Below are 27,035 nucleotides of genomic sequence, written 5' to 3'. Positions count from 1 at the left end.
GCTGAGCGCCCCTGTGTTAGAAATGGAACCCATGACTTGGTAAAAGCGGGTAATTGCATCCTTCAGAGACATGGTAAGCAGGTTCCTAGGCCATCCCGACATCAGAGGAAACTCAATTCTTGTGAGCAATTCCAGAAGCCTTGGAAACAGCCGAGCTGAAGTCACAGCTCTCTCTGGTTTATATCAAAAGGCTGCCATTAAAGGAGAAACTGACAATCAGAAACTGTTGGGTGTTCACTGTAAGAAACCAGAAAACCAGTGTATGAGAGGACAGACCCATGGGACAATTGACAAGGTTAAATGAGTGACAGAGTGAGGGCAGGTGAACTCCCTTGGGGAATAAACATTTTGTACAACCTTGGCAATGTCAGGCTCAGAAGCAATAAAGTTGCAAAATCTGGTCATTGCACTTGTACCATCCAGCATCCCATCATCCATGTTGATATCCAACACCTGGGCTCCCATTTCCACCTGCACTTTGGCAATGCTCAGAGCTTCCTGAGGAAAGAATGCCAGAGGAGGCAGCATTAGGAGAGGGCTACCCGAGAGAAGGCAGGCAAAGTCATCCCTACCTTCCCGGCAGTCCTTCCAAATCAGACTAGACTGGCCAGCCACCCCAACCCTGGGCCTGCTCTCCTCCCACCAATCATCACAGACGGATGACTGACCCTTCTTTAACATCTCCTCCATCACATCATTTCATCATTCGGAATCCACCAAGGCTCTGTTTTTCCTGCCATAGAGAAGCTACACTCCCCAGCCTGGTGTCCCAGGCCTGCCGTGACCTGGCCCCGTCTTCTTACCTAACTGAACTCCCCCATTCCTCCCCTCCTGGTTCCCTTCACCCAGCCACGTCTTTTCCACTTTTGAGTCACAGGTCACATCGTCCCCCTGTTTGAAATACAATCTCCTTCCCTTCTATACTGTTTAGGACCCAGCTCAAGCCCCATCTCCTCCAAAAGAAGTCCTCAGAGAAACCATCCAAAACTTCTGTTACTCTTCAGTGTTTGCCAAGACATGCAAAGCATGTTGCCGCCTATTGGTAAGAGTTACATGAAATAGGAGTTAAATAAAACTCAGCAGATTTTTATACTGGAAGGTTTTCCAAATCCTGTAATACACTATTACACACTGCAAATATCCAAGAACAGGATATAATACGCAGCATTTCCCATTTACGACCATTTAAGGAATATCTTGTAGGATCAGTGTTCCAGAGAACATCCTTCAGGTAGGAAACACTGCTTATTCCACAACGCTCTGCCGCCTCCCAACTTCTGTGACAGCTGTGATCATTATGGCATGGTTTACGACATCATCCTGTCCTCGTGATTTCAGGAGTATCAGCTTATTCCTCAAAATAGAGCGTTAAGTGTTTAGGACTCTAGAAAGGTCCTGCTTTCCTGCTCTCCTCTGAACAATGCTGGGCAAAATATACACGTTCTATAAATGCTAGTTGATAAAACAGAGTTTATTTTGGGTCTTCACAGTCCACTTCATAACGTAATAAAATAAGTAAGGATAAAATCAACGGTAGCTTCTGATGTTGTCCTAATTTTTCCCTGGCTTAAGCAAGCCACATAGACACTGTCAAGGCATCACTATGATAGAGCAGACATGGGAGCCTCTGGCATTGCCCGAGGAAAGACCATTCGTGATGACCCAAGGTTACACGGGAAAAAGACGACAACAAAATTCAAAATCAAAACCAAAAAGTGTTTTCCAGCACACGTCCCCATCCCTATCCTGGAAGGGCTCGCACCTGGCCGGGGGCGGACGACACCGGCCCACAGAACAGCTGGCAGTGCTGCCCCACTCGGGGTGAGTCCAGCGCCGAGGCTGCCCGAGCAGCAGGGAAGGGCCAGGTCTCTGCGGACCGAAATGGAGGAAGCCACCTGAGAGGGAGAGTCTTCGGCTGGCCCCTGGGGGACAGACTGGGGGAAGCAGAGAGGAGACGGGGCAACCTGGCAAGACTGGCGATCAAGAGAGTCGGACAGCAGAGATGCCAACACCCTGCCTCTCTATTCCAGAAGAGTCACGGAGTAAGAGCGTGGAGGTCCGAGCCTCCCACACAGGCTCACTACGATGAAGTCATGTGTACAAGGTGAGCAACACTCAGCACTGGGGTTTCTTTTAGGCCAGTGCTCTTCCCAGCAAACCGCCAAACCTTGAGGGATCGTTACTTCAAGGGAAATTAGAATCAAATAAGGAGTCACCCCTACTGATCCCATTCCAGCCTCCACGCCTCCTTGTCCTGTGGACTCTAGGCAGAGACAGCAGAGAACACTGGGGGTCTATCACTTACTTGACGGAAAACAACAGGCAAGTAGTTTAACTTGCCCCAAAGGCCCATCGGTAAGATGGGGATAATAATAATACCCATCTCACAGGTCTGTGTGGGTTCAATAGTGACGTAAAGTGCTGAGCACCACGACTGGCCCATAGTAAGACCTTACTAAAACAAAAAATTTTTTTAATGTTTGTTTATTTTTGAGAGAAAGAGAAAGTGCGCACACGTGGGGGAGGGGCAGAGAGAGAGGGAGACACAGAATCCGAAGCAGGCTCCAGGCTCTGAGCTGTCAGCACAGAGCCCGATGCAGGGCTCGAACTCCCGAACCGTGAGATCATGACCTGAGCTGAAGTCAGACTTAAGCGACTGGGGCATCCAGGCGCCCCTAAATGCTAGACACTGTTACCCCCATCTGCTTGCATCTTCCTAAAATACCCTCTGTTCTCAGTGTCAAATCTGTCAAATCTGAGGGCTGAAAGGGATGCTACAGAATGACCCTAAGAATCAAAACATAAATAGAAACATGGCCAATGGAAGAACGCCATAGAACCACAAAGGCTCATGAGGATTTTAGAGGGGAAGAGACATGTAAAAAAAAAGGCGCGGCATGGGGGAGGGAGGGGCAGGGCAGAAGCAAGCCTCCTGGAATATTCGAATGACAGACCAGGATATGAGGGAGGTCTGGTGCCAGCATGGAGAGAACTGAATAGTGGCCTAAGGAGTTTGGATTTTATCCCATCTGCAAAAAAATGTCACCCTGTGGCAGCTTCTGGCCTGGGGTGACAAAAGCACACAGTGGCAGCGAGGAGCACAGGGAAAAAGACTGACACGATGGCCAGGAACCAGCTAAGAGGCTCGGCTGGAGGGCGGCAAAGGATGACAGACGACGGGCCCTTTCTCGGTGAGTAAAACTAAGTCTGGTTTGATACTGGTGTCTGGAAGACCTACTTCCTAAAGCAAAACCTCAGTGACAGCTGATGATAAGATAAATCAGACTAAACTCCTCCAATTTTAACTTCTGATTTTAATAAGAAAAAAAAAATCTATCCAGATGCTTAGGGGAGACACTTTTGGGATCAGATTTTGCTTACGCGCAGGGTGACTGAGCCTGAAAATACTGTGGCTAAACTATCACGTAAACTTTCCAAGACAAGGGCCTAGTCCATCTTTTCTGTTTGCTTGTCTGTGTCAGTCCAGAGCCAGCAGAATCAGAAACACTACGAGTCACTTGGTTGATGTGGTTATGAGGAAGTGGACAGGAATTTTCTCGGCTTCCTCTTTCCCTAGAAGGATTTGTGAGAAGCCAAAATGAAGAGTATCCTCAGATTTTTAAATTTATCTCACAATTAACAGAAAAGGTCAGAACCGGGATCCCTCCCATCTCACCCCACTTCACATCCCCAGTGAGGTTCTTTTCGACCAACGTTAGTAAGAACGGCTTCGGTCTCCCGAAGCCTCCCCTCCCAGCTGCCCAGCCCGCTGCTAACACGCATGACCGTTCTCCTCACAGTCCCCACCGCGCTGCAAATCACTCTCTCAGAGGCAGAGCGGTTTCACTGACAGGCCGTCTAGCCGACGACATGGCAGTTGCCTCAAGGGTCTTACTAAGATGCTCACTTCATAGTTTCCTGCCATGATGAGTTTAGCAAACCTCCTGGATCCTGCCACGTTACAGCGCTCTCCAATGTTAACAAAGTTGGTGTACGGTCCGATCCTGAAGGGCTCTAGACCTTAAAAGGAGAAGCATTTTGAGAATTTTCTGGAAATTCACATGATGATATGAGACAGACAGAAAACAAGCGCTTTCATGAGAAAGAAAAGTTTTGGTGGCACAGCGCACCTGGCTACACAGGACGCCTAACGCGGGGTGAGGAAGGACCACGGCCTTCTTCCCCCAGAAATCTTTAAACATGACAAAGGCTGTATGTTACGGCTGCACTTAACAACCACAACTCTCGAAACAAGTATTTCAGGGCTTTTCAGTTCAAAATTTTTCTAAGGAACTGCATCATACCAGCTTTGATAAACAAGGAAAAATTATCATCATACCCCTATTTCACCAAGAGTGTGGGGCCAAGGCCGGGAGGTCAGGAGCCAAAGGATTGCTCTCAGCTGGCCACTTGGGAGATCAGCGGGAAGCCAGCCGGGGCAAGCTTCCTTCATCCCCCCAGCAGCGTGCTCAGAACTCTACCTGCTGTCTTTGACCCAGAGGCCAAGAGCCCGGGACCAGCAAGGTCGGACTGGGTCACCAGGAAGGACCCAGGATGAGCCCTGGGAGACCGGAGTCACCACGGCACACCCTCCACTCGTGAGCGGACTCTGGGAAACGCAACTCGGGCTGTCTGCACCTCTTGCCTTATTTGCCAAGGGGACGTAACATCTCCCCTGGTACGGGCCACGTTAGGGGCAAACACCAGCTTTACAATTAGGAACACATTAACCGAGGTAAAAAGCAACAGGCGGTGCAAAGTTATCACTACAGAAAACGCTGTTATCTGTTTCTGTTCTAATGATATTTAAAAGCACGAGGAGACAGGGTCTGGCAGGATCTGGGGACGGCCAGCCCCGGGTTCCAAGCCCCGTCCAGCTATTTCAGCACACAGACCAGGGCCGCTTCTTTTGTGGCCTCTGATTTTATAAAAGAGAGACATAAGAGGATGTTTTTTCACACTTTTTTCATACATTCATAGCAATATTGTAAAAACGAGACTAGATAATACTGATAAGCATAAAATTAGCATCTGCAGTCATCGCTGTTGTTGTTAATGAGAGAAAATGGCTTTTGCATCCTTTGCCAAAGCACTGGTTGAAAAGGAACAAGATATCAGGGAGAGGAAAATAATGAATACAAGATGAGTAATTATGAAGGTCTTCCAGACTGGTTAACAGACTGGGGAGACATCCCTTCCCAGTTCTGTCTTATGATTTCTTCCCACTGGTAGTGACTCTCCATGTGAACCTCGGGGTACCCCTGATCCGGAGGCAGACGCCAAGGTTCGCAGGGCAGGCAAACAGGGGTGCCAACATTTACGTGCTGAGGGGGACCCTGTGCCATCGCCCTACAAGCATTGTATGCAAAGTGCTTCTCAACTATTATCAATGTGAGGTATCTGACATAAAAGCTACATTCTCCTTACGTCTGCAATCTATAAAAGAACCATTTAAAGGAGTGTGTTGGATGTCATTCTTTTAAAATCTGATTGAAGGTGATTTTTAAAAGCAATTTAGAAATAGCACTGGAAATTCAAATTGGAAGAAGAAGCTTCTTGGATTCTTCCACATAAATTCTTTTTAAAAGTCCTATCTAAAAGGTTCTCTTGTTTCAATCTTGGCAAAGTCAATCAGTAGTCTTAAGATCTAAGGATGAAATCAACTATCCTACCACACCTCTCCCTGGCAGAAGCCACGTTCGGGGGTAAGGGGTGTGCCATCACCCCCTAAATCCCACTCCCTCTAGGCTTGCTCTCCGTCTTCTGGAAAACGAACAGAAAGCCAGGAAGACTGCAGAGGGTTTTTAACCCAACTTCACACTCACTCACTGGGATGAATTCTATGAAATATGTTCTGACTGAGAAAAGGAGGTGCTGCTTTTGCTGTCCTTAGATTTTATTTCAACTTCCTTAGAGGAACATAAGGAACACACATATTTCAATTTTGAGAAATGTTAAATTCTAAGCTATTAGGGTGCATAATTTCCCACGTGACTATTTGCAGATTCTCTAAGAATCTGTTATTGTATACATATAGCTGTATATCTATAAATATATATACACACACACATTTTTGTTGTTGTTGCTTAAAAATGCCATCTAAGAATATGTCATTTTAGTATTGTGGAGAAAATATAAAACTTAAAGTTATTTCTCTAATAGTCGGCATAATGGACTACTTTACTGATGTTCCTTATTTGAACATCAAAACTCATTCCAGGAAAGGGAGGCTGCCCACCTTACAGGACTGATGAGCACCCAACAGAACAGTAACTACACCTCTTTGTAAAGTCCTGAAAACACAGCAAATGCAGGATCATGGCAAGAATATCATAGAAGCAAACGATTTCCTAGGAACAGGCTGCCGTCATTACAAACCACTGTTTGTGGCGGTTTGGAACTTTCAATAACTAACGGCAAATCCGAAGATTCAAATGGTTAGCCTGTGGCCGAGAGCGTGTTTTCAAAGCGGTGCGTAACAGAGCCGCGACTGTGTGAGTTCTAATTCTGAGCAGAGACCCCACCTGGGCAAACCACCTGTGCCTTCTGCACATTTCCCACCTCTACTCTCCACTAGAAGCCACTTAAATGCCAGAAAACACGCACGCCTCTTGACCTAAGAAGCAAGTTACTTGGCACACGTATCACCACCGCTCGGAATAAACGTACGGAATTAACCCACAAGTGGTTTCTGAAATCCTAACAATCGTGTCTCTACCACTTACCAGAGAGTAACATATGCTGTTCAAAAACAGTGGCAGGTGGAACTCTAGGCTTACAGTTTTTCACAGCTTCAGCAATTTCCCTGAGTTAAAAGACAAAACACTACATCCATTAATTCAGAAGAAAATAAAGTGAATTAAGCTAATTTCCAGCTATGAAATTAAGTCTATTTAACATAATTATGCACATAATTATGTACCTAATTCCAAACGTGCGGCAGCAGCTACGCCTTTTAGTTTTCTCAGCAAGGCCCAAAATGAACGTACAAACTTGAACTTTTCTCTACCTGCCCAGTCTGCTGGGCACTGACTGTACCAGCTTCTGCGCTCAGAGATACAAACTGAGAGACGGATGGGATGGTTTATGCAAATGCCAACAGCAAATCCCCTCCTTTCTTTCCCAAACCCATAGGTGTCCTTCCCTCCATGAACCATGTGCTTGCTTCCTAGTAGTTTGACAGAAAAAAGGCTTCCTCGTAGAAGAGGAGCACACAGCAGACGGGGTGCCACGAGTGCAGGCCTGTGTTTTAGGTCTGTTTTCTCCAAGCATAGGCACACAGTAGGGAGGGCATATAGTAATAAGTCACTTAAAACCCCAAAAATAATTACTCTCAAAAATTTGCTTTGATTGTGCACACACTTCTTAACCTTACTGGCTGTAGTAAATCATGTCTTAGATCAACTTGGAAAAATCAGGCTACTCCACTAAATTTATCAGGACCTGTATGAAATGCTCACTCTGCTGACCTAGATTAGTATGCAGATGCCCCAGGAGAAGCAGCAGGAGAGGATGTGCGTGCACACACACACACACACACACACACACACACAGGTGAGTAGACAGAGATAGAAACATATATGCCTACATGTATATACACACAATCACACAGGTATTTTTTTTTTAATGTTATTTTTGAGAGAGAGACAGAGACAGAGTGCGAACGGGGCAGAGACAGAGGGAGACACAGAATCTGAAACAGGCTCCAGGTTCCTAGCTGTCAGCACAGAGCCTGATGTGGGGCTCAAACTCACAGACTGTGAGATCCTGACCTAAGCTGAAGTTGGACGCTTAACTGACTGAGCCTCCCAGGCAGCCCACCCCACAGGTATTTTTATTTTTTTAAAAAATTTTTTTTTTCAACGTTTATTTATTTTTGGGACAGAGAGAGACAGAGCATGAACGGGGGGGGGGGACAGAGAGGGAGACACAGAATCTGAAACAGGCTCCAGGCTCTGAGCCATCAGCCCAGAGCCCGACGCGGGGCTCGAACTCACGGACCGTGAGATCGTGACCTGGCTGAAGTCGGACGCTTAACCGACTGCACCACCCAGGCGCCCCTCCACAGGTATTTTTAAAACAACTCTCTTTAGGGGTGCCTGGGTGACTCTGTTGGTTGAGCATCTGTCTTTGGCTCAGGTCATGATCTCACAGTTCATGAGTTTGAGCCCCACATCAGGCTCCACGCTGACAGTGTGGAGCCTGCTTGGGATTCTCTATCTCCCCCTCTCTCTCTGCCCCTCCCCTGTTCATGCTCTCTAAATAAAACTTTAAAAAATAAACAAAACAACTCTTTTTAAAAAGGAGAGGATAACCTTAAAAACAAAAGGAGACCGAAAGATATACTATATTCAACTACTGATAGCTTTTAGATATTATTTAAAAGATGTTTTAAAAATTACATAGGCTCGGGGCGCCTGGGTGGCTCAGTCAGTTAAGCAGTTAAGCGTCCGGCTTCGGCTCAGGTCATCTCACAGTTCGTGGTTCAAGCCCCGTGTTGGGCTCTATGCTGACAGCTCAGAGCCTGGAGCCTGCTTCAGATTCTGTGCCTCCCTTTCTCTCTGCCTGTCCCCTGCTCATGCTCTGTCTCTCTCTGTCTCAAAAATAAATAAAAACATTAAAAAAAAAATTACATAGGCTCTTGCGATGCCTGGGTTGCTCAGTAGGATGAGCATCTGACTTTGGCTCAGGTCATGATCTCATGGTTGAGAGTTCGAGCCCCGCGTCAGGCTCTGTGCTAACAGCTCTGAGCCTGGAGCCTGCTTCGGATTCTGGGTCTCCCTCTTTCTCTGCCCCTCGCCTGCTCAATGCTCTGTCTCACTCTATCTCAAAAATAAATACAAACATTAAAAGCAAATAAATAAATAAAAATAAAAATTATATGGGCTATTAACAGAGTCTATCACAGAAGCCAACAAAAACAGTGAAATGTTAGATACATCAGAACAGTGGACATATCATGTGCACACTCAGCACAGTGGGATGACTGGCTCAAAACCGACCGTCACTCTAAGGAAAAAGCAAGTTACAAACAGTCCTAAACTGTATCCTATCTCACTGAATTGCAAGCCTCTTTAAGCCACACACTGGCAAGGACTTGAACACATGCTCTCCTTCACACCCTGTCCCTCAGATGCTCGCTCAACAACACGGGTTAGGCCAATGACCAGGCGACTTCTCTTGACCTCAAGGAGCTTGGTTGTTTTGTCATCTTTTCCTTCCATGAGAGAACTAATGGGGATGTGTGTTTGCCCACAGGAAATATGAGCTGTCCTTCCTTGACTTTCCGAATATTAGTCAGGTATTTATGGATAGAATATCGTGATAGAATTTGCTTTACAATGTTCTAAGGGGAAAAAATTGGGAAATAGATAAAAAAAAAGAAAGAAAAGCAAAATACTGAAAATTATGGAAACTCTGTGACAGGCACATGGGGATTCATTTTATTAATCTTCCTTTGTTTTTGGAATTTGTCACAGTATAAAGGTATCTTAGTTTGCTGGGGCTGCCATAATGAAATACCACAAGACTGAGTAGCTGAAACGGCAGAAATGTTTTTCTCGAAGTTCTAGAAGCTAGAAGTCTGAGAAGAAGGTGTTGGCAGAGCTGGTCGCCTCTCTGGCTCGCAGATGTCTTCCTCTCCCTATGTGCTCACAGGGTCCCTTCCTCTGTGCGACTGTGTCCTCATCTCTTCTTACAAAGACACCAGTTATGTTGGATTAGGGCCAACCCATATGATCTCATTTCACCTGAATCGTCTCTTTGAAGATCCTATCTCCAAACACAGTCACTTCAAAGAACTGGGAGGTTGGGACTTCAACGTACAAATTTTGGGGGGTGGGGACACAATTCATCCCACAACAAAAGGTAAAATACTTAGAAATGATTACCACCTGATATGATCTGGTGTCGTACCACAGCACCCACCAACTATATTGACCAAGCCATCCACAGCAAAGGCCTGCATTTAGGAAAAGAAACAGTTTCAGAGTCCGTCTGAATTCGAAATTCACCACCACCACTTCAGCAGAAAAGAGATCTACATTTCATAAATGAATGTTTCACCAAAAAGAGGGTTAAACATAATCCAAGATACAAAGCTTTCACATGCCTTAGATAGGTTTAAAGCAGGGAACATAGCTCAGATAACTATGAAATCCTTTGTACCATTTAAAATGTGATGATGTAATCATTTGCCTACGTGGACATAATAAAGACCTTTTTTTAACCTATATGCTGAGCAGAATCACATGATGAGCTGGATAGCACATCAAATAACACATGAAGTACATACCAGCTTTTACATTTACATTAATTTAAAATTTTATGGGGGTGCCTGGGTGGCTCAGTCGGTTAAGCATCCGACTTTGGCTCAGGTCACGATCTCACAGTTGGGGAGTCCGAGCCCCACGTCGGGCTCTGTGCTGACAGCTCGGAGCCTGGAGCCTGCTTCGCATTCTGTGTCTCCCTCTCTCTCTCTGCCCCTCCCCCACTTGTGCTCTCTCTCTCAAAAATGAATCAACATTTAAAAATTTTTTAATTAGGGGCGCCTGGGTGGCTCAGTCGGTTAAGCGTCCGACTTCAACTCAGGTCACAATCTCGCGGTCCGTGAGTTCGAGCCCCACGTCGGGCTCTGGGCTGATGGCTCGGAGCCTGGAGCCTGCTTCCGATTCTGTGTCTCCCTCTCTCTCTGCCCCTCCCCTGTTCATGCTCTGTCTCCCTCTGTCTCAAAAATAAAAATTAACATTAAAAAAAAAATTTTTTTTAATTAATTTAAAATTTTAAAGAATTAAAAATTCAGCTCCTCAGTCACATCTCAAGCTCTCTGCACATAGCAGTGGCTGCATACTGGACAGTGTGGTGTAGAATTTAACCACACGCTAGTTAGGGAAGGACAGGAACTTAAACAGGAAGTCAAGGAACTGAGATGTCGGAGAACTGGAAAGATCATCTACTAGAAAGGTCTTGAAGTCTCAAGAATTAAGTCAGAAATCATTTAGGAGAGAATGTTAATGAGTCAGAAGCTAAAACTTCAAGGAATGAGGAAAAGAGACCCAGGAGTTAGTGGGTGGTACGGTCCTAAGACCTGGGATTCAAAGGTGGGAGGTATGTGGGCAAGAAGGTATCCTTGTGACAACAGGGAGCAAGAAGACATTAACGCTCCCCAACAGTATGCTTGAGGCAAAGTGGGGGAGGGGAGCCACCACGTGAGGGCCTTGCAGAGAACAGCCTAGTTTCAATGAGTTTGGGTTGGACCTGACTGGGAATTTTGCAACAGACACCAGTGCCTGATGGGAAGAAAAATGCTGTCGTCAAGCCCCTCCCTCTGCCTCCACCACCTTAATTCAGAGTAGTTAAGCCATTTTTTTGTTTGTTTGTTTTTAATGTTTATTTATTTTGAGAGAGAGAGGGGCGCCTGGGTGGCTCAGCTGGTTAAGTGTCCGACTTCGGCTCAGGTCATGGTCTTGTGGTTTGTGAGTTTGAGCCCCACGTGGGCTCTGTGCTGACAGCTCATGCTCTCTCTCTCTCAAAAAGAAATAAAAATTAAAAAACAAATTTTTTTTTAAAGAGAGAGAGAGCAGGGGCGGGGCGAGAGAGAGAGGGAGACAGAGAATCCCAAGCAGGTCCCATGCTGTCAGCACAGAGCCCAATGCAGGGCTCAATCCCATGAACTGTGAGATCATGACCTGAGCCAAAATCAAGAGTCGGACACTTAACAGAATGAACCACCCAGGCACCCAGAGTAGTTCAGCTTTTGTTATACATACACTGGGATTGCTTTAGCAGAAAATTTTAAGTTTTCTAAATATTCTCTAGATACTCTAAATCTAAGATTTCATTTCTCTATCTCTTAAAAACTGAAGGGAAAGAGAATGGTTAACCTTTAGTTGCACGGCCATCATGTGTGGAGTTTCATCGTAGTCACCGAAAGTGTTGGGAAGACCTAGGAAAGCAGATTACAAGCATTATTGAAAATCGCCTTGACGCGTAGACTAATGTTGGCGAAGGCTTTAGGTTTAAAAGTGAGAAAAGTTTATAATTATATGATGATTGCTTGCAAAATCAAACTATAATTCTTAATAATGAACACAGTAAATGAAGAGGTATCACACACCCCCCCCCCCCAAAAACCACAGAGGCAAATAAACAGAGACTATTTCTCTTCCATCTGAAAGAAGAGTCACCACCCCCAGCCCCTTCCCATGAAGGAAACTCAATCTCGTCAGCTAGCTGCTTGGGGGCGGGGGTTAGGAGAGTACTACATATCCTCTGAATTGATGAGAGCACCAGCTATAAAATTAAAAACAAAACAAGCAAAACACAACCAATCACCTCTCAAATAAATTTTTCCAAGTAAAACTTTAGCATCTAATTAACCAATTTCCTGTTTTATTTATTATCCCCTTCTAGTTTTCTTCTTCTGGTGGGAAAGAAAATTTATTAAGCATTAAAATGTATGTATTTTGGGAAAGAAAGCTGGAAAATGATGTTTACCCCTAAGGAGCTAAGCAAATGCTCAAAAACATTCACCAGGGGGCGCCTGGGTGGCGCAGTCGGTTAAGCGTCCGACTTCAGCCAGCTCACGATCTCGCGGTCCGTGAGTTCGAGCCCCGCGTCAGGCTCTGGGCTGATGGCTCGGAGCCTGGAGCCTGTTTCCGATTCTGTGTCTCCCTCTCTATCTGCCCCTCCCCCGTTCATGCTCTGTCTCTCTCTGTCCCAAAAATAAATTTAAAACGTTGAAAAAAAAATTAAAAAAAAAAAAAAAAAAAACATTCACCAGGAAATCTGGTTAATCCAAAATGGGTTACCAGTTTCTAATTGGATAGTTTGAAAACTGCCTATAAATATCTTAAAATTTCTTACATATAGTAAAATAGAAGAGCTACCTTTTAGAAAGGAATAATCTAACACACAGGTTGTTAATACAGCGGAATGGACAGGAGGGCTCCCTCTCCTCTTTCTTGCACTCCTCTCTTTGGCCACATTCACTCGGCCAGCACTGTCACCAAAAGCAAGGCTCTGCTTGGCTATGTACTGGGATTCATCCCCCAAAGTTCTGTCCAATTCCGAGGCTTTCAGGATGAGTCAAACTATTCCTTCAAGTCTAGAGGGAAATAGTGGTCTAGACCCACTGTATTTTCACTTAGAAGATTCCCACTGAATGTCAACTATATACCAAGACCTGCAAAATAAACTCTTTTAACCCTACCTACCCCTGTCTTGTGTATTTGGATTTCCTCAGGTGCAACTCCCTAGAAATACACACCTGCATTGGGGTAACAGAGGACATAGGCTGTTGTACATTTTCCAATTGTTTCAATAAAAGGTCTCATTTCAGCTGCACCCAGAGCACAGTTTAATCCAATGCTGTAAAAACAAAAAGATATTAGGAGCATCATCTTGCATACAAAATATTTTCATATAGAAAAAGTCACAATAGGGGCGCCTGGGTGGCTCAGTCGGTTAAGCATCCGACTTCGACTCAGGTCATGATCTCATGGTCCGTGAGTTCGAGCCCCGCGTCGGGCTCTGGGCTGATGGCTCGGAGCCTGGAGCCTGCTTCCGATTCCGTGTCTCCCTCTCTCTCTCTCTGCCCCTCCCCTGTTCATGCTCTGTCTCTCTCTGTCTCAAAAATAAATAAACATTAAAAAAAAAATTTTTTTTTTAAAAGAAAAAGTCACAATAAAGAAAGGACCATATCTAAAACCAAGCAGATAATAAATCTCCACTTCAGCTTTAGCACCTCCATTCAGATATAAACAAAGCCATTTCACCAAAGTCCCCAGAAGCACTGAATGTTTCTGTCTACGTCTCCCACGTCAGGTGATGTTACAGCTAAAGGACCCTGCCTCGGATATCTCCTCGAATAAGTTCGCGGTTTGGTTAATGGTATCCTGTGAAGCAGAAATGCCTACAAACTACCACTGCTAATAAACATCTGATCTGAAATCAACACATAAGAGAAAGAAAAAGGACAATTATGGAGGTAGAAGGCACATTAATGACACATAGAAGCCACTGTGGGAGTGTAGAAGACCAAGATTTATTAGTCTTTGTTCTATAACCGACTTGCAAGGTGACCTTGGACTTATAATTTGTCCTCTTATAAATTAAGCTAATTTCTTTACTATAAAATGAAGTTTCGTTTTGCAAATGAAACTTACTGTGGACTCAAATAACACAGATCTAAGCAGAGCTGCTCTAACAAGTAATCCCACCAATCCCACTCTCAGCCGGGGCCCCTAAGGCCTTCAGGAATTCAGAAATTAACTATGAAGCTACTAGTCTAGGAAATCTTTTAGTTTTTCATATTTCACTTTTTTTTTCTTTTGCTATGATTCCTAAGTGCAATGCGGTATATACTAGATTAGATCTTAAGGCAGAAAAGGGGGCATTAGTGGAAACACTTGAAAGCTGAATAAAGTCTGGAGTTTAGTTAATAGCAATACTATTCTTACTTTTGACCAAAGGACCATAGCTATGTAAGATAGTAACATTCAGGAAAACTAGATGCAGAGTGTATAGAAATTCTCTCTGCTATCTTTGCAACTTTTCTACAAATCTGAAATTACCGCCCCCTGAAAAAAGTTTATTTAACACACACACGATACCCATTCATGATAAAAACTCTCAGGAAACTAAGAACAGAGGGAAACTTCCTCAACTTGATAAAGAACATTTACAAAAGACCTATAGCTAACATCATACTTAATGATGTAAAACTAATATCCCTCTAGTATCAGGAACAAAACAAAGGATGTCCATTTTCATCTCCTACTCAACATTGTACTGCAAGTCGTAGCTAATGCAAAAAGAGAAGGAAATTAAATGTATACAGATTGGGAAGGAAGACGTAAGTCTGTCTTTGTTCAAAAATAAGACTGTCGACGTAGAAAATCACAAGAATCAACTAAAAACTCCTGGAATCAGTACACAATTATATACAGCAAGGTCACAAAATATAAGGTTAATATACAAAATTCAACTGTTTATCTATATACCAGGAATGAGCAACTGATATTAGAAATTAAAAACACGGGGTGCCTGGATGGCTCAGCCGGTTGAGCGTCTGACTTCGGCTCGGGTCAAGATCTCGTAGTTGACGAGTTCAAGCCCCGCATCGGGCTCTGTGTTGACAGCTCAGAGCCCGGAGCCTGCTTCTGATTCTGTCTCCCTCTCTCTCTGCCTCTCCCCTGCTCATGCTCTGTCTCTCTCTGTCTCAAAAATAAAGATAAACATAAAAAAAAAAAAGAAATTAAAAACACAACACCATTTACATCAGCACGAAAACAAATGAAATACCTGGGTGTAATTCTAAAAAAATATGTACAAGATCTACATGAGGAAAACTACAAACCTCGGAATAAAGAGATCAAAGCAAATCTAAATACATGGAGAGATATTCCATGTACATGAATAGGAAGACTCAGTACTGTTAAAATACCAATTCTTCCCTATTTATAATATAATTTATATATTCATTCACACAATCCCAATGAAAATCCCAGCCAGTTATTTTACAAATCAACTGATTCTGAAGTTCACATGGACAGGTGAACAACCCAGAATAACTAGTGCAATACTGAATTAGAAGAAAAATGGAAGGACTGACACTACCTGGCTTCAAGACTCACTACAAGCGAAGGTAATCAATGGTATCGGTGAAAGAAGAGACAAATAGATCAATGGAATGAAAAAGAGAGTCCAGAGAAAGAACCACACAAATACAGCCAACTGATCTTTGATGAAGGAGCAAAGGCAAACCAATGGAGAAAGGACTTCCTTTTCAACAAATGATCCTGGAAAGATGGGACATCCATATTTGAAAGAATTCAAGGACACACAGACCTTATAACTTTCACCAAAATTAACTCGAAATGGATCACAGTTAAATGTAAACTACAAAACTATTAAAGATATAAAGATATATATGAAGATAACACAGCCTGAAACTAATATTACACTGTATGTTAACTAACTGGAATTTAAATTAAAACTTGAAAGAAAGAAAAAAGATAACACAGAAGACTAGGTGGTTGTCAGTTTGGCAACACTGAAAGGAGGATCAATGAAAGAAAAAACTAGCAAGCTAGACTTTACTACAATTAACAACTTCTGCTCAGCAGAGGACACTATCATGGGAAGACAAGCCATGGACTGGGAGAAAGTATTTGCAAAACACATATCAGATAAAGGAATGGTAATTAAAAGACAACAAAATCTTAAAATTCAATAATAAATACATATGCACCCAACACAGTAGCAACAAAAAACATAAAACAATTATTGACAGACCTAAAGGGAGAAATTGACAGCAATACAACAATACAGGACTATAACATACCACTTCCATCAATGATGATCATCCAGACAAAAATCCATAAGGAGGCCTTAATATGATACATGAGACCAATGGACTTAACAATGATATATACAGAACATTCCACCCAAAAGCAGAAAACAGGTTCTTCTCAAGTGTACATGGAACATCCTCTAGAACACATGTCAGGCTACAAAATGAGTCTCAAAAAATTGAAGACTGAAATCGTGTCAAGCATCTTTTCCAACCACAATGATATAAAACTAGAAATCAATTACAGGAAGAAAACTGGAAAAACTACAAATATGTGAAGATTAAACATGTTACTGAACTACTGTGTCATAGAAGAAATCAAAGGAGAAATTAAAAAGCTACACAGAGACAAATGAAAAGAGAAATATGACACACCAACATCTCTGGGATGCAGCTAAAGCAGTTGTAAGAGGAAAGTTCAGAGCAACAGAGGTCAACCTCAAAAAAACAAGAGAAATCTCAAATGAGTAATTTAACTTTACACCAGAGCAACTAGAATAAGAAGAATAATCGAAGCCCAAAGTTAGCAAAAGGAAGGGAATAATAAAGTTCAGAGTAAAAATAAATGAAATAGAGGCTAAAAAGACAAATAGAAAAGATGAATGGAACGAAGAGCTGGTTTTTTAAAAAGATAAATGCAATTGACAAAACTTTAGCTAAACTCCCTAAGAAAAAAGGAGAAGACTCAAATAAATCAGAAGTGAGAGCAGAGAAGTTACGAGTGACAACAAAGAAATACAAAAAAGTCATAAGAGACTATTATGAACAATTATATGCCAGTAAATTGAACCTACAAGAAATGGATAAATTCCCAGAAACTTACAATCTTCCAAGACTGAATCACGAAGGAATAGAAGATCTCAACAGACCAATTATTGTACTAGTTTGGAGACTGAAGCATAAAAGTCCAGGACCAGAAGGCCTCACTAGTAAATTCTACCAAAATATCCAAAGAAGATTTAATATCTATCCTTTTCAAACTCTTCCAAAAAATTGAAGAGAAGGAAATGCTTCTAAACTTACTTTACGAGGTATTACCCTGATACCCAAAACCAGGCAAGGACACGCCCAAAAAAGAAAATGACAGGCCAATATCCCTGATGAACAAAGATGCAAAAATCCTTAACAAAATATTAGCAAACAGAATTCAGCACTACATTAAAAGGATCACACACCACGATCAAGTGGGATTTATCCCTGGGATGCAAGGATGGTCTAACATCTGCAAGTCAGCCAATGGAATATACCACATGCACAGAATGAAAAATAAAAATCCTATGATCTCAACAGATAAAGCAACTGACAAAATTCAACATCCACTGACGATAAAAACTCTCAACAAAGTGAGTACAGAGGGAACATACCTCAACATTATAAAAACCATATACAGCAAACCTATAGCTAACGGCATTCTCAACGGTGAAAAGCTAAAGCTTTTCCTTAAGATCAGGAACAAGACAAGGACGCCCACTCTCTCCACTTTTATTCAACACAGTATCAGAAGTCTTAGCCACAGCAACTAGGCAAAAAGAAATAAAAAGCATCCAAATTGGAAAGAAGTAAAACTCACTATTTGCAGATGATAGGATACTATATGTAGAAAACTCTAAGGACTCCCCCCAAAAAACTGCTGGAATAAATTAATTAAGTAAAGTTGCAGGATACAAAATTAATATAAAAAATATGTTGCATTTACACTAAAACTATTGGAAAGAGAAATTAAGAAAACCATCCCACACATTATCAAAAAATAAAATACCTAGGAATAAATTTAACCAAGAGGGTGAAAGAACTGTACATTGAAAACTATAAGATGCTGATGAAAAAAACTGAAGATGACACAAAGAAATGGAAAAATATCCATGCTCATGAAATGAAAGAATATTGTTAAAATGTCCACAGTACCCAAAGTAATCTACAGATTCAGGGCAATCCCTATCAACATTCCAATGGCATTCATCATAGAACTAACGAATAATTCTAAAATTGGTATGGAGCCACCAAAGACCCTCAGAAGTCAAAGCAATCTTGAGAAAGAAATACGAACCCAGAGATATCACATGCCCTGATTTCAAATTATACTACAAACTTAGAGTAATCAAAACAGTATGGTGTTGGCATAGAAACAAATCAATGGAAAAAAATAAACCCATGCATACATGGTCAATTAATTTACAACAAAAGGGGCAAGAATATGCACTTGGGAAAGGACAGTCTCTTCTTCTTTTTTTTTTTTTTTTAACATAATTTACTGTCAAATTGGTTTCCATACAACACTCAGTGCTCATCCCAGCAGGTGCCCTCCTCCATGACCATCACCCACTTTCCCCTCTCCCCCACCCCCCATCAACCCTCAGTTTGTTCTCAGTATCCAAGAGAAGAACAGTCTCTTCAATATATTGTGTTGGGAAAACTGGACAGCCACAAGCAAAAGAATGACCTTAAACCACTTTCTTATACCATACACAAAAATCAATAAAAATGGATTAAAGACTTGCATGTAAGGGGTGTCTGGGTGGCTCAGTTAGTTATTTAAGCATCCCACTCTCAATTTTGGCTCAGGTCATGATCTCATGGTTTGTGAGATTGAGCTCCACATCAGGCTCTGTGCTGACAGTGCAAAGCCTGTTTGGGATTCTCTCTTTCCTCTCTCTCTCTCTGTCCTTCCCCTGCTCACACACACTCTCTATCTCTCAAAATAAATAAAATAAACATTAAAAAAAAAAAAAAAAAAGACTTGCATGTAAGACCTGAAACCATAAAACTCCTGAAAGAAAACACAGGCAGTAAGCTCCTTGACATCAAACTTAGTGGTGTTTTGTTTTGTTGTTTATTTTTTCACTATATGAAGTTTATTGTCAAATTGGTTTACATACAACACCCAGTGCTCATCCCATAAGGTGCCCTCCCTCCTCAATCCCATCACCCACCTTCCCCTCCCTCCCACCCCCCATCAACCCTCAGTTTGTTCTCAGTTTTTAAGAGTCTCTTATGCTTTGGCTCTCTTCCACTCTAACCTCTTTTTTTTTTTTTCCCCTTCTCCTCCCCCAGGGGTTTCTGTTAAGTTTCTCAGGATCCACATAAGAGTGAAACCATATGGTATCTGTCTTTCTCTGTATGGCTTATTTCACTTAGCATCACACTCTCCAGTTCCATCCATGTTGCTACAAAGGGCCATATTTCATTCTTTCTCATTGCCACGTAGTACTCCATTGTGTCAAAAACACACTCAGATATCACCTCACGCCAGTCAGAGTGGCCAAAATGAACAAATCAGGAGACTATAGATGCTGGCGAGGATGTGGAGAAACGGGAACCCTCTTGCACTGTTGGTGGGAATGCAAATTGGTGCAGCCACTCTGGAAAACAGTGTGGAGGTTCCTCAAAAAATTAAGAATACATCTACCCTAGGACCCAGCAATAGCACTGCTAGGAATCTACCCAAGGGATACAGGAGTACTGATGCAAGGGGCACTTGTACCCCAATGTTTAGAGCAGCACTCTCAACAACAGCCAAATGATGGAAAGAGCCTAAATGTCCATCAACTGATGAATGAATAAAGAAATTGTGGTTTATATACACAATGGAGTACTTAGCGGTGTTTTTTGTTTGTTTGTTTGTTTTTGGATCAGATTGAAAAGTCAAGGGAAACAAAAAAAGAAAGTAAACAATTGAGACTACATCGGACTGTAAAGCTTCCGCACAGTGAAGGAAACCATCAACACAACAAAAAGGCACCTACAGAACGGGAGAGGGTACCTGTAAATCGTATACCTGGTGCTCACTTTGGCAGCACATATACTAAAACTGGAATGATACAGAGAACATTAGCATGGCCCCTGAGCAAGGATAATGAGCAAATTATCTATCTGATAAGGGGTTAATATCCAAAATATATAAAGAACTCATACAACTCAATAATACAACGAAAGACGTCCAATTAGAAGATGGGAAAATCTGAATACTTTTCCAAAGAAGACATCCAGATAACCAACAGACACATGAAAAGATGCTCAACACGACTGACTCATCATCAGGGAAATACGAATCAAACCCACAAATAGATACCACCTCACACCAATCAGAATGGACAATATCAAAAAGACAAGAGATAACAAGTGTTGTCAAGGATGTGGAGAAAGGGGAACCCTTGTGCACTGTTGGTGGGAATATAAACTGGTTCAGCCACTGTGGAAAACAGCATGGAAGTTCCTCAAAAAATTAAAACTAGACCCTATGATCCAGCAGTTCTACTACCAGGTATCTATCCAAAGAAAATAAAAACACTCATTCAAAAAAAATGTATGTATCTCTATGTCCATTGCAACGTTATTTACTATTGCCAAGATATGAAAACAACTAAAGTGTCCGTCAATGGATGAATGGATAGATGTCACACACACACACACACACACACACACACACACACACACACACGAATATTATTCAGCCATAAAAAAAGAATGAAATCTTGCCATTTGTAGCAGTGTGGATGGATCTTGGGGGTATCATGCTAAGTGAAATAAGTCAGACAAAGACAAATATTACATGATTTGGCTTACACACAGAATTTAAAAACCGAACCAAACAAAACCCAGACTCACAAATGCAGAGAACAGACTGATAGTTGCCAAAAGGGAGGGGCTTGAGGGGGGTGGGCAGTGACTTGGGTGCAGGAGATCGAAGAGCACAAACTTCCAGCTATAAAAGAGTAAGTCACTGGGATGGAAATGCAAGGCTTGGGGAATACGGTCGGTAGTATCGTGTCAACTTCGCATGGTGGATTTACTGTGGTGATCGTTTTACAATGTACACAAATGTCAAACCACTATGTTATCCACCTGAAACTAATATAATATCGTAAGTCAACTGTACCTCAAAAAAAAAAAAAAAAAAAAAAAAGATTGCTAGGTCCTACGCACGGCTAAGTCACAACCGTTGAACACATCTATTCAGTTTTCCCAGTTTACCAGCTCTACCTGGAACACTCTTAATCTATTTCTAATCTTATGCTACGTCATCCACACTCAACACCAGGTAATAAACTAAAAGGTTTTACATCACCACATTATCATTAGAAAGGACCCCAGCCTGGGGCGCCCGGGTGGCTCAGTCAGTTAAATGTCCAAATTTTGATTTTGGCTCAGGTCATGTTCTCCTGATCATGAGATCAAGCCCCTCGTTGGGCTCTGCACTGGACATGGAGTCTGCTTAGGATTCTCTCTCCTCTCTCTCTCTCTCTGCCCCTCCACCACTGTGCACTCTCTCTCTCAAAACAAATAAATAAACTTTAAAAAATAAATAAATAAAAAGAAAGGACCTTGGACTTTTTCTAAACTTCATTCCAATCCCAACTCCTCTCTTCAATAGTTAGGTGGCTCCAGTTCCTCATTTGCTGCGTGAGAAAGTTATGCCTAACTAGCAATCTGGGTCCCAGTAATGTTAAAGTAAGATAAGATACATGAAAATGTTTCAGAAAAATAGTCTTTATATTGCTATTTGCTCATTCTGATACTTCCATATGCCTCTGCCAGGCCAACTCTGACCCAGGTTTTAAAACTTAGTTTCAGAGGCGCCTGGGTGGCTCAGTCGGTTAAGCATCTGACTTCGGCTCAGGTCATGATCTCCCGGCTTGTGAGTTTGAGCCCTACGTCGGGCTCTGTGCTGACAGCTCAGAGCCTGGAGCCTCTTCAGATTCTGTGTCTTTCTCTCTCTCTCTGCCCCTCCCCTGCTCACACTCTGTCTCTCTCTGTCTCTCAAAAATAAATTAAAAAACATTAAAAAATTAAAAAATAAATAAAAATAAAAATGAGTTCCAACGTCACCTTCTCTACAAAGCCGTCCTTGAATCCCACGAGAACACCATCACTCCAACCCATCTACTGCAAGACTTTTGTTCATACTTTTGTAGAGCAGTTGACACTTTATATTTTAATTTGCTTACGAATTTCTCCTACTGTGGGCTGTTTCACATTTGCCTGTATTCCGGGGCACAGGGTTTCCATTAATGCTCGATGAATTAATAACAATAGTAATAATGATACAAAGACACTGTCCCACTGTACTTTGTTAACACATGTACAGTTTGTGATGACCAAAATCAGCAAGCAACGGTTTCTTACAGTCACCTTATTACATACTATCTGCTTATATACACACAGGTATAGGTATGTGTATTTTAAAAATTCTCATAGATTTGTCAACCAGCCTCCTCAATACTGAGATCAACTCTTAGTCCTGAACCAGAAAGCAAACTGCTGGGTACCACTCAGAGTTCCAAACCCAGAACAATACAAACAGGATCTGATAAAACTCTCCAATTCCTGGGCTGCTTTCTATCTGTCCATCCGCCCCTTCGGTCTGTACGATTCATAACAAATTGGAGACCAGATCTATTCTGTGAGTGGGCTATAGATGGACGTTGAAGACACAGAAAGAATTATAGGATAACAACGGAAAAAAAAAAAGTAACCGCTGAGTGGGTCGAAAGTCAGAATTAACTGCATGTTTGCTGAAGGAAGAGAAATATGTATTTTCGAAACTCCATAAAAATATCCTCCTTGGATTTCTGCAGGTGAGGCAGGGGCAGGGAGAACGCCCTCTAAGGGTGTCCTCTGAGAATGGTCAGCAGAACAAAGACCAAGAAGACACCTGGGCCGACGTAGGGGTTTCACCTACATATCGAGGGATGCGACCAGATCGTGATTAAGAGTAAAGGAGATGGGGAAAAGAGCAATAGAATAATACTCAAAAATAGCTGAGGAAATACAGGGGCACTTGGGTGGCTTGCTGGCTGAGCGTCCGACTTCTGCTCAGGTCATGATCTCACGGTTTGCGAGTTTGAGCCCTGCGTCGGGCTCTGTGCTGACAGCTCAGAGCTTGCTTCGATTCTGTGTTTGCCTCTCTCTCTGCCCCTCCCCTGCTCGCTCGCTCCCTCAAAAATATATGAACATTTAAAAAAAAAGGTTTTTAAATATTTAAGGAAGGACAAAAAAATTCAAAAGTAAACTAGGTAAAGTTTGTCTTCAGAGACCCCTACATTTTCCTATCCTTCAGTTTTTCGGTTGAACATTTACTGCATCCATTCTACACACCAAGGACTCTATTAAGCGTTAGAGATGTGCAGATGATTAAGAGATTGCTCTGGAAAAGCTCATGAGCTGTTCAATCAATCACAGTCAAGTTCGATACAGTTACTTTCTTAACTACCAGTCCCAATCAATTGTATAACAATGCCCTCTAAATTGATAGCAGCTTTTAAGAAATCACACTGCCACATTAACTCAACTGTAAGACGTGTCATGAAATTAGAAACATTAAAACATGAATAAAACAACAACAAAATAATTGATGAAATGTGGAAGCACAGTCGCTAAGAGCTGCTCCTATCCCTAGATCACCTACTGACTTACAGCCTCTGAGTCTCTGTTCCAGTCTCATTAAAATGAGGACACAAACAGCAGTGCCTACCTCCAGGTGGTGCTGCTACAATTAAAAGAAATAACTCACAGAAAGCACTTAAAACAGAAAACTCTCAATAAATGTCTATTACTATGATTTTTATGGCAGAGACAATAATAAAAGTAAACAGAGTGCTCCGAAAACATCAACCTGAGCTAATCAGAGAGGGAAAGTTCCCTGAAGAGGACTCTGGAGATGATTCGTAAAGGCTAACAAGGAGTCAGCAGAGTCGGGGGGGGGGGGGGGGGGGGGGGGGAGGGGGAGAGGGAGAGAGGGGGAGAGGGAGGGGGAGAGGGGGAGAGGGAGGGAGGGAGGGAGAGGGAGAGAGAGGGAGAGAGGGAGAGAGAGGGAGAGAGGGAGAGAGAGGGAGAGAGGGAGAGAGAGGGAGAGAGGGAGAGAGAGGGAGAGAGGGAGAGAGAGGGAGAGAAGGGGGCAGGCACAGCTTCCAGGCAGGAAGAACAGGGCGTGTGTGAAAAAAAAAGGCACAGGTGAAAAGAGTATATATTCTGGGAGGTTCCATTTCACTTGTGGTATGTAATTTAAAATATTTTGATCAGAAAAATAGGGAGATAGTTTAAAATAGAACGTAAAAGCCAGGTTAATCTTTATTTAAAGATAAAAATCTGAGTAGAGAATTCCCATCTGATCCCACACTGAACTGCTTCCGTTTGCTCCCTAAGCTGGGGGGAGAAAACACCTTGCAAAGCCCTGTCCTACCAACGTAATACTTGGTAATAGTTTTACCTATTAGCACTATTAGCGCTGGTAATAGTTTTGCAGAATTAGGACTCTGCGCCAAGCACAGCCTGAAACTGTGAGGGGCACGCTTACAGCCAAACAGGCAGCCATCTGCCCGATCCAGGAGGTACGAGCCCAGCCCCTCCAACTGACCCATTCTGACAGTGGTCTTCTGACGCCCTTCGGAAAAGTCTGAATGCACTTCCCAGAAAGCCAACGTCCCATGCAAGCTTTTCAGTGGAAATACGCAGGACCAGTCCCCTCCCAGGCCCCATTTTGTAGCCATCCAAAAAGATAGCCCTAAAAGGAATGGGGTCAAGGAAAAGAATGAGCACTTACCAGAGTGGGTCTGCATGAGACACACTGATGACAAATGCCTCTCCCGTCTGTCCAGAAAGAGTTCGCCCACTTTTATCGATAATTGTCCCCGAAATCTGAATTAACAAAGTAAACTCCGTCAACGACAGAGGCTCAAATTAAGAATATGGTCACAAACGTGAAATAAAATGAGCACATTGACTTTGTTCTCTTACGAGGAAGGGAACCGTGGAGCTCTAACAAAAGGAACCACTTACCATCGTGGTCAGAAAGGACGTGGGTAAAGTGACTGTGGGGAGGAGCCGGTAAGCCATAAAAACAAAAAAACAGGGAAAGTCCCTGAGGCAAACCCAGTGACCAACAAGGCTTCTGAGTTCACACATCCGGTCCCACAGCAGAAGGCCTTCCCAGAGACCTCTGGCTGTCCTGGCTGACACATAGCTGGTTCGTCCAACACCCCTGGATTTCATTCTATTCTTTTCCCACCATCAGCCTTCGGCCTCTCCCGTGGGTCTGCCTACTCGCAGGCTGGGGTCGTCAGCACTGGCCCTGTCAGTCAGCATGCAAGTCCACTCCTCTGGGACCCTTATCAGGAGGAGTCCCTAAGCCCTGGACTCCAGGGGACCAATTCGGCCATGCTTCCTTGGAATGGTCTGCTTCTGCCAACCACTTCTAAGTTCATTTTCTTAGCATTTCCAGAGCTTGGCCTGCTACTGGTCTAGAGCGGGTGGTAGGAGGAAGGTGAACAGAGGAGGCTACAAGACACTAAAGACAGTTGTCCTGGGCAAGGAAAGGCAAAACCCTACCCTCGAGATGACAGTATTAATAAAAGGCACGATACATCATGCAAATTTTAGAACTTACAAAGATAGGTCGGGGGGAATACTCCTCTTCAAAAAGTTGCTGGAGTGCGAACAAGGCTGCCTGTTGGGGGTAAAAAGAAGAACATCTTTATTTCTGAGAGACTGTGTCCCCGGTCAGTCTAACTGGCTCATCAGACGTCTCCCTTTTCCAAAACCCTGCTAGGTAAGATAAACATTGCAATCTCTGGGGAAGAAGCATGTCCGCCCTGCAAGGTGCAATCCCGACACACGTTTCCCAAGTATAACACTGTACACGTTAAAACAAAACAAATGCTGGCTCAGAGTTTACCTACGAACAAATATTCCCTCCAAAGAGGAGCTTAAGAGCTACACTCTCTTCCTTCTCCTAATCAAAATTAAAAATAAAGAAGAACGGGGGTGCTCGGGTGGCTCAGTCGGGTAAGTGTCCAACTTCGGTTCAGGTCATGATCTCATGGTTTGTGAGTTCGAGCCCTGCATCGGGCTCTGTGCTGACCGCTCAGAGCCTGAAGCCTGCTTCGGATTCTGTGTCTCCCTCTCTCTCTGCCCCTCCCCTGCTCATGCTCTGTCTGTCTGTCTCTCTCACAAAAATAAATAAAACATTAAAAAAATTAAGTTTAAAAAAATATTTGAAAATCACTGGTTTAAAAATACAATCTGTGAGGGACACTTGGGTGGCTTGGTTGGTTGAGCATATGACTTTGGCCCAGGTCATGATCTCATGGTTCATGAGTTCAAGCCCTGCGTTGAGCTCTGTGCTGACAGCTCAGAGCCGGGAGCCTGCTTCAGATTGTGTGTCTCCCTCTCTCTCTGCCCCTCCCCCACTTGTTCGTTTTCTCTTTCTCAAAAATAAACATTAAATTTTTTTTAATTACATAATTAAATACATAAGTAAGAACGCCTCCACCTTCCACACCCTCATATATCCACAGTAGGTACAGAAACTAACAGTGTGCATCACCACAAAAGAATGTGAGCTTGGAATGTGCTGTAAAGGTACAAATCCCAAGTTACTGTGTACACGCCCACGTTTTATTAAGTTCCAGGGAACTGATCTTCTCCTTCTTTTCATCATTACATCTCTTGATTCTAAGAGGTTTACATTTTCATAATTTTCGGAAATCAGGATGCAACGTGTACTCAATGTAGATCTTCACTGTGATGGTGAGGTTCTCTGGCATAAAAGGTTACTAAATCGACAATGTGAGAATTTCTTTTTCTTTCTTTCTTTTTTTTTTTTTTTTTTTTTTCAGAACTAGGCAAGTTGATCCTAAAGATCTCATGGAAAATATATGTGTAAGAATAGCCAGGAAAATTCTGA

General features: G+C 42.8%; 1 protein-coding gene and 1 non-coding gene across 4 annotated transcripts in view; one reads left to right on the top strand and one right to left on the bottom strand.

Moving 5' to 3' along the window:
- Positions 1–27,035, bottom strand: part of MTR (5-methyltetrahydrofolate-homocysteine methyltransferase) — a 133,149-nt gene that overhangs the window by 91,439 nt on the left and 14,675 nt on the right. For all 3 annotated transcript variants that reach the window (XM_058696257.1, XM_058696258.1, XM_058696259.1), the window contains exons 7-14: positions 25,737–25,796; positions 24,894–24,988; positions 13,268–13,368; positions 11,883–11,944; positions 9,894–9,961; positions 6,726–6,805; positions 3,908–4,020; positions 358–498 (exon numbers count right to left, since the gene is read on the bottom strand). In XM_058696257.1, the coding sequence (XP_058552240.1) occupies positions 358–498; positions 3,908–4,020; positions 6,726–6,805; positions 9,894–9,961; positions 11,883–11,944; positions 13,268–13,368; positions 24,894–24,988; positions 25,737–25,796 (720 nt within the window). The remainder of the gene's footprint in view (positions 1–357; positions 499–3,907; positions 4,021–6,725; positions 6,806–9,893; positions 9,962–11,882; positions 11,945–13,267; positions 13,369–24,893; positions 24,989–25,736; positions 25,797–27,035) is intronic.
- On the top strand, positions 20,133–20,239 carry LOC131493736 (U6 spliceosomal RNA). Its single transcript, XR_009252829.1, has one exon. It is a non-coding gene; the product is annotated as a U6 spliceosomal RNA (small nuclear RNA).

The sequence above is a fragment of the Neofelis nebulosa genome, chromosome 13, assembly GCF_028018385.1.
Source record: "Neofelis nebulosa isolate mNeoNeb1 chromosome 13, mNeoNeb1.pri, whole genome shotgun sequence".
Classification (NCBI taxonomy): domain Eukaryota; kingdom Metazoa; phylum Chordata; class Mammalia; order Carnivora; family Felidae; genus Neofelis; species Neofelis nebulosa.
Note: the sequence above shows the minus strand (reverse complement) of the source record. Positions and strands in the feature narration are given on the sequence as shown.